Genomic DNA, 13,934 nt, shown 5'->3' on the forward strand with positions numbered 1-13,934 from the left:
AAAACACGACATACATGTAGGTGTAAGTCGTGTGAATGGTAAGTGAGAACATTACTTATTTTCGTAAGATCGAATGGTGAGCTAAGAAAACCAAAAAAAGGTTACCTTAATTTGTGGGAGGTATTTTTAGTGTGGTACAGGAAAGAAATGCACGTTATAATGACATCAATCATATTTGAGAGGGACATTAAAACTGCTTTTCAAAATGGAGTAGCTATGTACAAATAGCACTTGACAATGGCCTATTAATTGATCATCAAATATAGGATATACTGGCTCTTGGCTTCCCCATATAGCTATATTATATATACATTCTCATGTTCATCATTTCTATATTGGAATGTAGCAATTACTTACTTGTTTTGGTCCCTCAATAATGTTGTATCCTTAGACCTATCACTCTTCTCTCCCTCTCATTTTACTTGTCAAAAAAACATGCCACATGCATTTGCTCAACTTGCTCAAATTCACTTCTCCAATTATTTGGACAACTACTCTTCCTCATCCAATGTGGATCAAGAATTTGAATTTATGAGTTCTACATTTTAGAATAACGACTTCAAGTACTAATAATTAGATTTAATATTTAAAAATGTTCCTCATCATTCTCCTTACTCCCCCCTTAAAAAAATATGAGCAAGGGTCAATTTTGGAGGTTGACTTGTTTTTCTTTTCATGATTGCTGACTTCTTTTAATGGAATTATTTATCATAGCACTATAAGTTTCAGATAAGCAACTTGAGAAAAGAGCTTTATTTAGAATTTAGGTAAGAGTTAGAAAATAGAGGCAATATCAATTAATTTTAAAATTTTCCCATACCCTTAATGGAATGATTTATTGTCAGAGTCAAGGCCTAAAATTAGGCCGAAAGACATAGTCGATGGACAACATGTAAATATTCATGTACTACCCCTTGCTAGTCCTGAGGGACAGAGGAGGCTAGATTAATCAAAAGATGATTATCGATTCAAGAACGTAAGATGTCCTGCTTTTTTCAGGGTAAGAATGGACTGATCAAAGAGTGTTTTAAACTACAGATTTCAAAAGTTTTTCTTTATTTTTTAAAATTTTATATCAAATCAAACACAGTTGAGACGGGAAAGTATTATAGATTAACTCCTCATGACAATTTTTTAGTTTTACAAAAAAAAAAAAAAAAAAAACTTTTTTACTTATCTTTAAACTACACATTAAACACTTTTGAATTTGTCAGTCTAGTATAAGTACAACAAGAAAACAAAAGATTAAGACTGACATAAATTAAGGTTTAATGACACCGCCGAACCAATAAGAGTATATATGGAAAACGTCAAATAGCACCTACAACTATTTAATAAGAATGTTTAATATTTGTTTATGTAAAATGATAATGTTAATTAATCTAACCAATAAATTATTCGTATCAACTACTACTGCTGTAACGTACTAAATTTTCATCAATTTAGAACCATAAAGATACTATATTTAATTACCAGGCCTATTACTTAATCATCTATTATTATATTTGTGGGTCAAATTCTATGTTCATTAGTTTAACTATATTTTTGGTTAGATTTTAAGCAACTAATAACAATGCATGGCCAGTATTAGTTTGACATCTTAAAATATATGCTCCTGCACAATCGCCGCCTGACCCCTAAATTATTACTCCCTCCGTTCTAGTTTATATGAGTTAGTTTGACTTAATAAAAAAAAAATTTAAGAAAAAATGAAAGACTTTAAAATTTGTGGTCTGAAATAAGTCATAAATATTTATACGATTATAAATCATTTCATTAAGAATAAATCTGACATTTTAAAGTTAAATTATTACTAACTATAGAATTATATCGTTCTTTTTTTATACGGACTAAAATGGAAAGCTAGTCATATAAATTGAGAGGCGGAAAAATTTATAAGATAAAACAAGACAAGAAAGAAAAAAATAAGTTCATAAGCAAAATTAATTTGACCAAACTACCCCTACGACTATTGTAGTGTGATGATCTCATAAAGGGCTGTTTAGTAATTCCATCTGTCTGAAATGTTGGACATGCACATATATATTAGAGTTCAACTCATGATGAATGAAGAGTCTGAAGAATGGAACATAAATTGCTTGAAGCTTCTCCGATCAGCTACTGTCGCCGGAGTTTCGCCGGAGCTCTGACAGAGACGTGCGCTTGCCAGGATTTCGTAATCTGAACACACATAGGATCGATCAAAAATACTATATTCAACTCTACCTCAGTACGTTTTTTATACTGTTCTTATTTAAGTTTGTTTGTTGCTATTGTTACATTAATTCCTGATGATGATACCTAGTTTAAATTCATATACAACAAAAAAAATTAAAAAATAGTACTGTTGTATGTGGCAATCGATTTTTTTTTTAATCCGTTCTAAAAAGAATGACATAATTTGGAAATCAATCTAAAAAGAATGACATGACTTTTAATTTTTCAAAGTTTACCCTTAGAAATGTCATTTTCAAACAGAAGGGAGGGAATGGTAATTTGTTCCTCCTCTTGACTTGTATCCTTAGAGATAATACGAAGTTTATAGATTAAGATTTATTTAAATTATCGATATGGATCTGATGGAATGGAATTCTAGCTTCTCCTTTTACCGAAGAATGCTTGACTAGATGGGTAATAGTACTCTTTATCTGCCTCTTTGGATCCAAAATATTGCAAGTATATATGGTGAGAAATTAAAGACAACTATTATATAGTTGCCACTAATATATATGTATATCTTCTCTTGAAGCAGTCATGATATTTGGACCTTTTCAATTTCTTATGACTGAGAAATCCGTTTGGAGCCAGCCAGCCAGCCAACCCTCAGTATCAAGCACTGCTAGCCTTCTAAAGCCGCTAGCTCCTATCCCGTTCCACTTAAATACCAAGCTTAATTCGCATGGTGGGGTCAGGGACTCAACCTAAGCTTAAATTTGCCCCTTGATCAAACAAACTCAAATCCTGGGGGAGCGATCGATTAATGGTTGACTATTAGCCTTAGTAAGCTTTCCTGCTGTGAAGTTACTAACTCAAAGAAAATATTAGCCTTGACAATGAATCTTGTTTTGGATGAGTTGCACTATTGGTGAATACATCCTTTTTTTGGTTTGATCAGTAGAGAAAACCTTTCATTTCTGGAATACAGCTTCAAGCTGCTTACAACAAAGGGCCGTTTTCAATTTAATTTTTCCTTTGAGGAGGTGGGGGATCGAGCTATGAAAACAGTCTCTTGCAGAAATGCAAGGTAAGACTGCGTATAATAGACCTTTGTGTTCCGGCCCTTCCCTGAACCCCACACATAGTTAGTGCTCTGGCCTTTATCATCACTTGGAGGTTTAATAAGTTGATCATCAGAAGAAACATATGGACAAAAAGTTGTTTTGACTTCTAATTGGTGGATTATAACTTAATTTTCTGTAGCATGCATGTTGTTATATATGTTGGAGTATCATGACCATTTCAGTCTTTAATTTTTTGGTTGTTTTCATATATTGTAGCTAGTCACAAGGAGTACTCCTAATTCTACATAATTGTACTTGGGTATAATTAGGAACTAAAAGATGGTGCAGTTCTCTTCTATTTTCACTGGCTTTACGAAATCTATAGCAATCAGAAATGGGAAGAAAAGTAAACATGATGACGGAAGGGAAACTGCAGATGCACTGGCTAAAGAAGCTAAAAAGAACGAGATGATGTTAACGTCATCTGGCTCTGTAGCTGGTGTCTCTCACAATTTGGCTGCTGTTTTCTCCAAAGGAGGGAAGAAAGGTATCAATCAGGATAGATTTGTTGTGTGGGAGGTAACTACGAAAATCAAATCTTGTCTTTTGCATTAGTACTGTAACATGTATCTGAAGTTGTTGACATAAAGTTTAATTTTTAGGATTTTGGATGCCAAGATGACATGACCTTCTGTGGGGTGTTCGATGGGCATGGTCCTTGGGGTCATCTTGTTGCTAAAAGAGTTAGAAAACTGATGCCACCAGCTTTGCTTCGTAATTGGCAGAAACGGGTTGCCCACACCGTGGATGGTACTGATGGGACATTGATAGATAGAAGTTGTTTCCAGTTTGACATTTGGAAGCAATCCTACTTTGAGACTTGCTCCATCATCGATCAAGAACTCGAGCAGTATGCTGACTCTTTCTACAGTGGTACCACAGCTTTGACGCTCGTTAGACAGGTAAAGTCTACACACTTTACAAGTTAGACTGCTCTATGATTATTAGGACAGAGGGATATAATGACATTTACTTCAATTTCTCACTGCAACTCTCTCGTTTAGAATCAGGAGTCACTACACCAAAAATGATCTTTAGTGGCAATAGCTTAATTACCGTAAAATATGTATTTTTAGAGCCAAGTAACACTCTTTGTAAATGTCCCTTAAGCTTATAGCGACATTGGATCCAATGACAATTAACTAATGCATGTAAAAACTTTAGTACTCTTTGTTAATGTGCATATTTACTGCCGCTAAAAGCTATTTTTGTTGTAGTGAGCAGACAATTGTTGTTTAAACTACATCACTTTTACCTCATAAAAGCAGTAAGGCAGTTTAGATTGCTTAAATATATAATAGGTATCAGTGACTAAAATTTATTTGTCTCGTATCTGAAAACTTGGTACTTCAGGGTGATCTGCTGGTGGTAGCAAACGTTGGAGATTCTCGAGCTGTATTGGCAACAACAGATGATGATGGTAGATTGGTATCAGTTCAGCTCACCGTTGACCTCAAACCTAACTTACCTCGTTAGTTCTCTTCCATGTTTCACATAATATAGAGTTTCATGAGCATTTTTTTGAAAAAGAGTAAATATGTTAATGATTACATTACAGGGGAAAGCGAGCGAATAATGCAGTCAAGAGGGAGAGTGTTGTCGTGCGAGGATGAACCAGGGGTGTATAGAGTGTGGATGCCTACAGTTGAAGGGCCTGGATTAGCAATATCAAGAGCGTTTGGTGATTACTACATAAAGGACTTTGGCCTCATTTCTGAACCAGAATTGACATCCAGAAAAATAACACATAGAGATCAGTTTGCCATCTTGGCAACAGATGGGGTATGTATTCTCTCTGTTCCAGTTTATATGATGCTCTTTCCCCTTCAACTTGTTCCATAAAAAATATAACCTTTCTATAACATGTTGTTATAGGCATCGAAGTGTCTGGTATGTTAAAGACCTCGTGCAAGGCTAAAAGTTTGTCTTTATATCTCAAATGTTGTGCCTAACCAAATACCAATTTGACAATAAGTCATTCATTGTTGATTAGGTTTGGGATGTGATGTCAAATGAAGAAGCAGTGGAGATAGTTTCAACAACAGAAGAGAGGGAAGATGCAGCTAAGAGGCTGGTGGAAAGTGCTATTTGTGCGTGGAAACGCAAACGAAGGGGTGTTCCCATGGATGATATCTCAGCAATATGCCTCTTCTTTCATAACATTCCTCTTTCAAAACAACAAGCTAAGAATGTCTAAAATTCAACAAGAAGCTTACATGAACTACTAGCTGACTTTCAATTGATGCTTTTTCCTCTTTTTAATTTTTTTTTTCAGTACTTGATGGTTTGTACATAGGTTCATACATTACATATATAGGCTCTTCATGTTTGCAACTATATTTCAATCAGGCATTGAAATGTGAAATCTTGAAAATCAAATCAGCTTCAAAGTTGAGGAATATGCTTAATATCTGTTTTCCAGATATGTTGTCAATATTATGGTGCAAACTTTAAAATGGAAAAAGAGAAAGGGATCTTTTGACTATTTAGGCTGTTTAGAAAAGTACCTTTATGAAGCATCTACATTTTTATTTGGCATAATACATAAACACCACGTTTTAACTTGGTCTCAACTGACATCTATGTCTTCCAACTTTTCATGTGAACAAGTAAACACTAAAAAAGTACTAAAAAAATTCAAGAAATTGTATGACTTGCCATTTCGAGACACTAAAAAATATTCAAATTTCACATATGTTGTTGTAATTAAGCTGGAAAAATTAGGATACTACAAGGAACATGTACAAAAGATATACTCATAATAGTTTGTAAAGAGCCTAAGCTGATCTGTGATTCTAAAAATCATTAGTAGCTTGCATGTAAATTGGCAAAAGGTTCTTTCCCCAGGCCTCAAGCAAATCATCCAAACATACTAAATTCTTGAATGCTGCCTAGCAGGGTGTACAAATAAAATTGACAAATCACATCAAATTGATAATATGAGTCAAACCGAGAAAAAAAATAATCTCGACTAGTGGTTTGATTTCGAAAAAAATAAATAAATAAATATATATATATATATTTATATTTATAATTGGTTTCATTTGATTTTAACTTTAAAAAAAAGTCAAAACGAACCAAACCAATCTGACATTACATGCTTATAACTTTTATAAATATTTATGCATTTTATAAATATCTCTTTAACTTTTTTTTATAGTTCTTATCCTTTTAATATATTGTTTCAAGTTTGGACTTAGAATTTTGGATAATCCAATAAATTTATAGGTTATACATGCATGTTATTAACTCAAATATTGCTCAAACCAAAACCAATTACACTAATACTAACAAAAGAAATGATTTCAACAGGGTGTGTTTGGTAAAAAATATTTTTTCTCATGTTCATTTGGGTTAAAAAGTTGAAAATACTTTTTTAGAAAAACAAGCTCTTTGAAAATAAGAAAAATAATTTTCTTAATGAAAGTAAGGAAAACAAGTGGGATGGTGTCCTTCACCCTCACAATTACTCACCCCACAACCACATATCGTCCACCCAATCACAAATCCTCCACCACCACCCACACCCACTCTACCACCTTACCCAACCCCACCACAACAAATGCGAATTCAGGATTTCGGAAGGATGAGTGTACTATTACGAAAAGATGCATCTAAAATATAAATTTGACTGATTTTATCTTTAAGTTCTTATCACTTAACTGTTAAATAATAAAAGTTATAGGTCCAAAATAGATAATACTACTAATTTTAAGTTTTATAGACACATTTGATTTAATTATATAAAAATTTCACAGTGCTAATTTTTTTAGGAATTCCCAATGTAGCACACTTGAAAATTCTGAAAGAGTAAGGCAAAAAAAAAAAACAAAAGAAAAATTAATAAAAATGCCAAAAGTGTTACCGATAACCACTTGGAGAGGTGTTACTCAAAAACACAAGATATATATAAGATTTAAATTTCTATCCTTACTTAGAAAGGTGCACTCAATCATCATCGTATTATTATATGATACTTTGAACATGGGTTCACACCTCTATATTTAACTATTTTTTAAAAACTATAACACTACTATATATCATCTAGAGAGTGGAGCATGAGTTCACGTGAACCAGAGAACCCCCCCCCCCCTAGATACGCTCCTGCACCAGAACCCCTCACCCTAGTCCCACCCATTCTCGTTAAATTTATACAAATACTTTTAGTATGATATTTTTTACTTCCAAACACATGAAAATAAGTAAGAAACCACTTATTTTTGAAGAAAATATTTTCCTTCATACCACATACCCTAAGAATAACAGTAATATTAGATGTATATTCTTTAATTTTGCATTGGTTAAATTTTTCTTCTTTAATATTTAATTATGTAACTACTATTTTTTAACCGTACTTATTTTTGACATGACTTAGTACTTTTAGGCCTCATTTGTTTGCATTTAATGAATGTTTAATCTTAATTATTCAGATTTTGGTCATTAAGTTTGTTTGTTTTTGAGGTATGAATCTTCATCATTCAGATTTCAGAAAAGGATTAAAATGACCCTTAAACTATGCTAAATAAATCACTTATACCCTTCGTTATATTTTGGGAGAAAAAATATCCGTGCCGTTATCCCAAAAGACTACCCTCAAGACTTAACAATAGTGATGTGACAGGCCACGTGACACTAATTCCGCCACCTAAGCTTGCCAACTAGGATATCTTTTAAAATTGTATAACTTACTGAAATCTCATACATTTGGGGGCTACTTACATCCTATCCCGAAAGTTTCCCCAATTAACAAAATCTCAATTTTTTCATTGCTCTCGAATACATTCCTTGGTTGTCTGATACATTACAAATGATACATTACTTAATAAGAGGGATGCATCTGAGAGAGGATCTGGATATATCCAAGAGGGATTTTTGTAATTTGTTTAAATGATAGAAAATTTTAAAGATTATGATATTCTTAAGTTGTATATTTATGTAATTTTTCCTTTAAAATATGAGTCATTAATTTTAAGTATAACTTACCTAAATCCCATAGTATAAGACCCTAAATTACATTTTATCCCTACTCATTTCTATTTTACAAAAATCCCTTAAAAATCAGACATCCGGATACATAAGTTTCCTCCTGATATATTATATATGATACATCATAAACTTGTTTGTTGCGCTTAATACGGAATATTAATGTAAAATTGATTTTCTTTCCCACAAATCACGCAAAACTGATTTTCTTCCCACAAATCGGGCAGAACTGATTTTCTTTTCCCACAAATCACGAGACAGATTGATATCATTCCATTCCAATCTGTAATAGCTTCACAAAATTCAAAAATCAAATTTTCATCTTCTCTATCAATTCGAAATCTTGAATCTCAAATCCTCCATTATAGATGATTGGACAAACGATTAACGATTTCAAATCATCAATTCGAAATCGTCGAATAATTTGAATTCAATGTATCACGCAAAACTAATTGGACAACCTTGGCTGCTGCTAACATTGCTAACAAGATTCCTCTGTCAACTAGTAAGTTTCTATTCCCTCTTTTCATCTTTCGTTATTAAATTTTAATTTGATTTCAAAAAAGTTATTTCATTTCTTGTTTAGAGAAAATTGAAGAATTTTAGAAGAAAACATTGATGAAATCAAGAAACAAAAATGGGAAACAATCACCATTAATTGATATAACGAATGATTCCCCCATTGTTGGTCTTGCTATGGGGAATTTAGAGACCCTATCTTCAGAAATATCCAAAAAATGATTACTTGTCAAGCTTAATACTTGGTTACACCTGGATCTTGCGAGGATTTATTGAGGGGACAAGTTAGGACTTTGTTGCAAAAGGTTGAAGAAGACGTTTTATGTTGTCGTTTTGATGTGAACATGTAAGTCATGATACATTAGTGGTAAACGACGCATGTGTATAGTAACTTTGTATCTATAGATTATGATGTGGTCATTATTTTGTATCTGGATGTGATTTGTATAAAATTGTTTCAACATAATATATTGTATATGATACATGTAATAAATGGATTAACAATTGAGATGAATCAAATACGTTTTGAATATCGAGTGTGTATCACAAATTTGTATAAATGTATCAGACTATTATTGTGTATATTGTACATAAAATTACTTCTTTTGATCAAGAAATTTTGTGGATGATACATTAATATATATATATATCAATCTTGGATTTTTGTGGATGATACATTACTGTGTGATAGTTATTAAGTATCAGATACATGTAGTTTAAAAATTTAAACTTTTACCAAACCAAACTTTGCTTACTATTTTTAAAATTCTTTTGCAAGAACAAATTTTCAAAAAATAAAAGGGAAAATGCATAAGTACCCCCCAGCCTATACTCGAAATCCCTGAGACACACCTAACCTTTACTAAGGTCCTATTACCCCCCCGAACTTATTTTATATGTAATATTCTACCCCTTTTTGGCCTACGTGGCACTATCTTGTGGGCCCAGCGCATGTTGACATTTTTTTCAAGAATAGAGCCACGTAGGCCGAAAAGGGTAGAATATTATAGATAAATTAAGTTCGGGGGGGTAATAGGACCTTAGTAAAGGTTAGGTGTGTCTTTGGGATTTCGAGCATAGGCTGGGGAGGTACTTATGCATTTTCCCAAAATAAAACAAAAAAGGAAGGAAATATTCACTTTCTTTTTACGCCAAATGAGAGAAAATTTTCGAAACAAAAAAGGCACCTTAATATCAAATGAAGGCGTTATTTATATATGGAACCATTAGCTAAATTTTAAAATAATATTAAATTCTCTTTATCATAAAATTGGCAATTTGTATTCTTTCAATATAATATATTGTTTATTTAAAGAATTAACAACTCCTAATTCACATAAAAATAGATGTGTTGACTATCATATATAATCTAGTCTCATCATTGTTTTCAAACAAGAGGTTTCTAAGCAATTATGTCTTGGTTATTCGTTCCTTCACATTTCTTTGTATTCCTTTTTAGTCTTAATCAAATTTTAGTTTGAAGTATATAATTAGTTATATATGTGCAGATTATACGATAAATAGGATTGTCTTTCAAATAATGGATATGTATCATATACCTATTGTTGGATCTGATACACAGTGCTCCAGTTATAGAACAATACGATTTATAAATCAAGATTATTATTGGGTAATATGTACATATACATCGCATTCTAAGTTGGGTAAGACTGAACAAATATTAAAGAGTGCAGATACATAACACAAAATTGATTTATTGTTGTCTATATAGCCTTTCAAATCTGAATAAGATTGATGATACATTAAAGAACTTGATACATGCAAATGATACATTATGTAGTGTTTATGTATCAACAACATTGATATTGAATATGCTAAAACTAATCGAAAATTCAACAACATTAGGGTTATATATCAACACCTTAAATATGAATATGATACATTGCATAAAACAAAGGCTACTGTGACAGTGATGTATCAGATCAGTGACACTAACAAAGGGTAATTTAAGAATCAAAATAAACGAGATACATTGAAAATCTGTATCTTTTACAGTGATAGTAGTGTAATGGTAGATCCAACTTTTTCCCCTCTTTTTTGGGCATTTTTTCAATAGTAGATTTAAAGCTCGAGCATGTGTCCTTCCTCGATTTCTCCGCTCACAAATTTATCACGAATATAATTTGGTATTGTGTACGGATACATATTCTTCTAAATTTGGATAATCGTAGAAGATACATAGCAACAATTGATACATAATAAAATGATACATTTGGTAGAGACTACTTCTTTCCATTTCATAATGTAGTTTCACCAGCAAATGAGGATCCCCTGGAATCAAATTGTTTGCAAGGAGCAATGTGGATACATCATCTCTTTCACCTTTCCCCTATGCATTTTGTGAAGGTGGAAAGGGAGGAGATCTGGTAGTTCTTTGGAAAAAATGTGGAGCGAAGACTTACTTGGGTTCTTCAAAAAAAATTGTGGAGCTATCTTACTGAAAGGAGAGAACAAATCTGAAAATTAAAAAATGAAGGAAGTAAAGACTGAGGGAGTGAAAATAGGAAGAGATTGAGTGAGTAAAAATAGGAAGAGATTGAGGGAGTGAAATAATGAGTAAAAATGGGAAGAGAAATGTATCCGGGAACAATGGGGTTTGGAAGGAAAAAGAGGAATTTTGGAAATATTTTAAAATAATAGGGAATAATAGAAATTATGGAAAATAAAGGTGTGTATATAGGTAATTTATCCTAATTTTAATCAAATATCTAACCCAATCCAAAGCCACTCTTACTAGACCCAATCCACTAAAATTAAAAGACAAACATCATCTTTTCTTCGCATTTTCACCATTCAATTCAGCATACCCGACCAACTCGGTTTTTGCACTTGCTTTAGTTGTTTGTTTCCTATGAAAATGATACTTTGCATAATAACAGTTTAGTAGTGTCACTCTTTAGTAGCATATGTATCTTCTTGTGAGAAGAATAGGTGGAGTCATGCAAACTGCGATATCTGTGTTTGTGAGAAGACTAGATGGAGTCATTATAAATTGAGATTCTTCAAGCGAAATTATGTTCTTTAAAAAACCCTAGCCGTTGGTTGCTAATTTAAGGTGTAAAGATAACGTTTGTCTCTTAGTTTTTAGTAAGTTGGTTCTACTAAAAATGGGTTTGGATTGGGTTATAAATTGAGCCAAAATTAATGACCCATATTTTAGTGAATCCTAGTTAGCAAATTTAGGTGGAGGAATTAGTGTCATGTCGTTTGTCACATTATTGGTGTTAACTCTTGAGGATATTTGTGGTTAATTGGGATAATGTGAGATATTTTTTATCCCAAAATGTAACAAAAGGTATAAGTGATCTATTTCGTATAGTTTATGGACAATTTTAACCCTTTTTCGTTTAGATTTTAATCATTAAGCGTGTTCTTATTTTACAACCACTTAATGGGTCTAAATAATTAGATCTATAACAAAGTCTTAAAGTCATTTATAATATATCTATTTACAATATTCTACAAAGATACAGTTCACCGTTATTTAATTTACTTTCACCCACAACCATCATTTCAATCACAACTACCACCACTGTCAATCACTACCATGACACCACCTGCCATCCATAACCACCATCCACAGTCCAATCATACTTATTGCCAATTACCAAAATCAATTATCATCACCATTAGCCATCATTAATTATAGTTATCACCTAAACTATTATTACATCCACTAATCACTACTGATAGTTGCCATTATTAGTCAACATTATATATGCTAATTGTCACCATTCACTACTTCCATTAGTTATCAATATCATTCCACTACTAATTATCAGCTGCTACCAATAACAATCACGGTCAATCAATATGCCATAAAATACTACCCACAACCAGCATCATCAGTTAACATCATCCCAAATCGATACACATTAATCATGGTTAGTCATCATCATCACCAATTGCCATATAAAAAAATTAAAATATTTTATTGAAATAATATTATACTAATTTAGTATTCGAATCTTAATGCAATATTGTAATATTAAGATGTTTATTCAAATTAAGACCTCTAAATCTTAATAATGCACAACTTTATTCAGATGTGCATTCTTGATTCAGACGTCTTAATCTTAATAAAAACAAATGAGGCCTTGGAGTATGATCATTTTCATTATGGCTTATTAATTAACAATATTTGTTTTATGCTATTTCATTATCCTTTTTGTCGAATATTTTAGTACAATCATCACTCATCTAATATTTTGTGTTATTTTTTTAATTAAGAAACATCTTAGATAGTTATATTCTACTAAGATCAAAGAAATATTAAATACAAGTTATATTTTTTTTGTATGAAGACTTTATAAAAAAAAAAATCTGAAAATCCGAGAAAACAAAAAGAAAACCAAAAAGGCAAAAACTACAAAGTTGGAAAACCCGACATTTGTAAGTTTGGTTGGTTTATAAATTTAAAAGCTTGACATAATTAATTTGATTTGATATTCGAAATATTCTAATCAATCTGGCTGATTGAAATTATACAAATATTAATAATGTGAGTATTAATTATGCAAATATTAATTATATAAATATTAATTATGTAGGTATTCATTACGCATATTCTTTGGATGTTGTATTAATTAATTGTTATACCAAAAATTAGTAAGATTATATACTTATTAAAAATTTAAATTTAAGAAATTTCTTTATAATTATACCCTTGTCCTTCTTTTAACTTTGTATTTTTTTTATTCTTCATTTTAATTTAGACAACTACTTTGATAGGAGGGCAATGTTTGGATTTGATAGCACTACTACGCAAAGGCGGATCCACGTGTGTCCTTAGGGTGCACTTGCACCCGTTAACTTCGCTAACTTACACATTAATGCACACCTCTGAGGTTCGGGGACTTAGGTTCGGATCTCATTTTCTTGTTTCTTTTTTGTTTTTATTTGTAAAGCTTAAAAATATCAAGGGACTGAGTTCAAATCCCATTTACTTTTGTTTCTTTTTCGTTTTTATTTGTGAAGTTTAAAAATATCAAATAAAATAAAGGGATGACAGGTTTGCAGAATGAAACTTAAAACCACCACTCCATAAAGCAAACTTTATGTAGTAGACTCATTTACTTCATATTTATATGTTAGTGCATTAATTATATATTTTTATGTTTAATAAAATTA

The 13,934-nt window shown here is 31.7% G+C and overlaps 1 protein-coding gene across 4 annotated transcripts; it reads left to right on the forward strand.

Moving 5' to 3' along the window:
• Positions 1–2,071: 2,071 nt before the first annotated feature.
• Positions 2,072–5,672, forward strand: LOC125853810 (probable protein phosphatase 2C 34). Of its 4 annotated transcripts, none has more exons than XM_049533561.1 (6): positions 2,072–2,230; positions 3,498–3,800; positions 3,884–4,183; positions 4,635–4,752; positions 4,840–5,063; positions 5,275–5,672. In XM_049533561.1, exons 2-6 carry the CDS (start codon positions 3,561–3,563, stop codon positions 5,476–5,478), a joined length of 1,086 nt encoding a protein of 361 aa, XP_049389518.1. In that variant the 5' UTR covers positions 2,072–2,230; positions 3,498–3,560; the 3' UTR covers positions 5,479–5,672. The 4 variants fall into 4 exon arrangements, with proteins under 4 accessions (XP_049389518.1, XP_049389519.1, XP_049389520.1 ...); XM_049533562.1 differs by having other exon boundaries at positions 3,551–3,800; XM_049533563.1 differs by lacking the exon at positions 2,072–2,230 and adding an exon at positions 2,668–2,685.
• The last annotated feature ends 8,262 nt before the right edge of the window (positions 5,673–13,934 follow it).

Source organism: Solanum stenotomum, chromosome 1 (assembly GCF_019186545.1).
Source record: "Solanum stenotomum isolate F172 chromosome 1, ASM1918654v1, whole genome shotgun sequence".
Taxonomy (NCBI): Eukaryota; Viridiplantae; Streptophyta; class Magnoliopsida; order Solanales; family Solanaceae; genus Solanum; species Solanum stenotomum.

Coding starts and splice junctions, on each gene's coding strand:
- LOC125853810 (XM_049533561.1), top strand. CDS start 3,561: ATGGTGCAGTTCTCTTCTATTTTCACTGGCTTTACGAAATCTATAGCA. Junction 4,184..4,634: donor CTTTGACGCTCGTTAGACAG/GTAAAGTCTACA, acceptor TTGGTACTTCAG/GGTGATCTGCTGGTGGTAGC. Junction 5,064..5,274: donor CCATCTTGGCAACAGATGGG/GTATGTATTCTC, acceptor ATTGTTGATTAG/GTTTGGGATGTGATGTCAAA.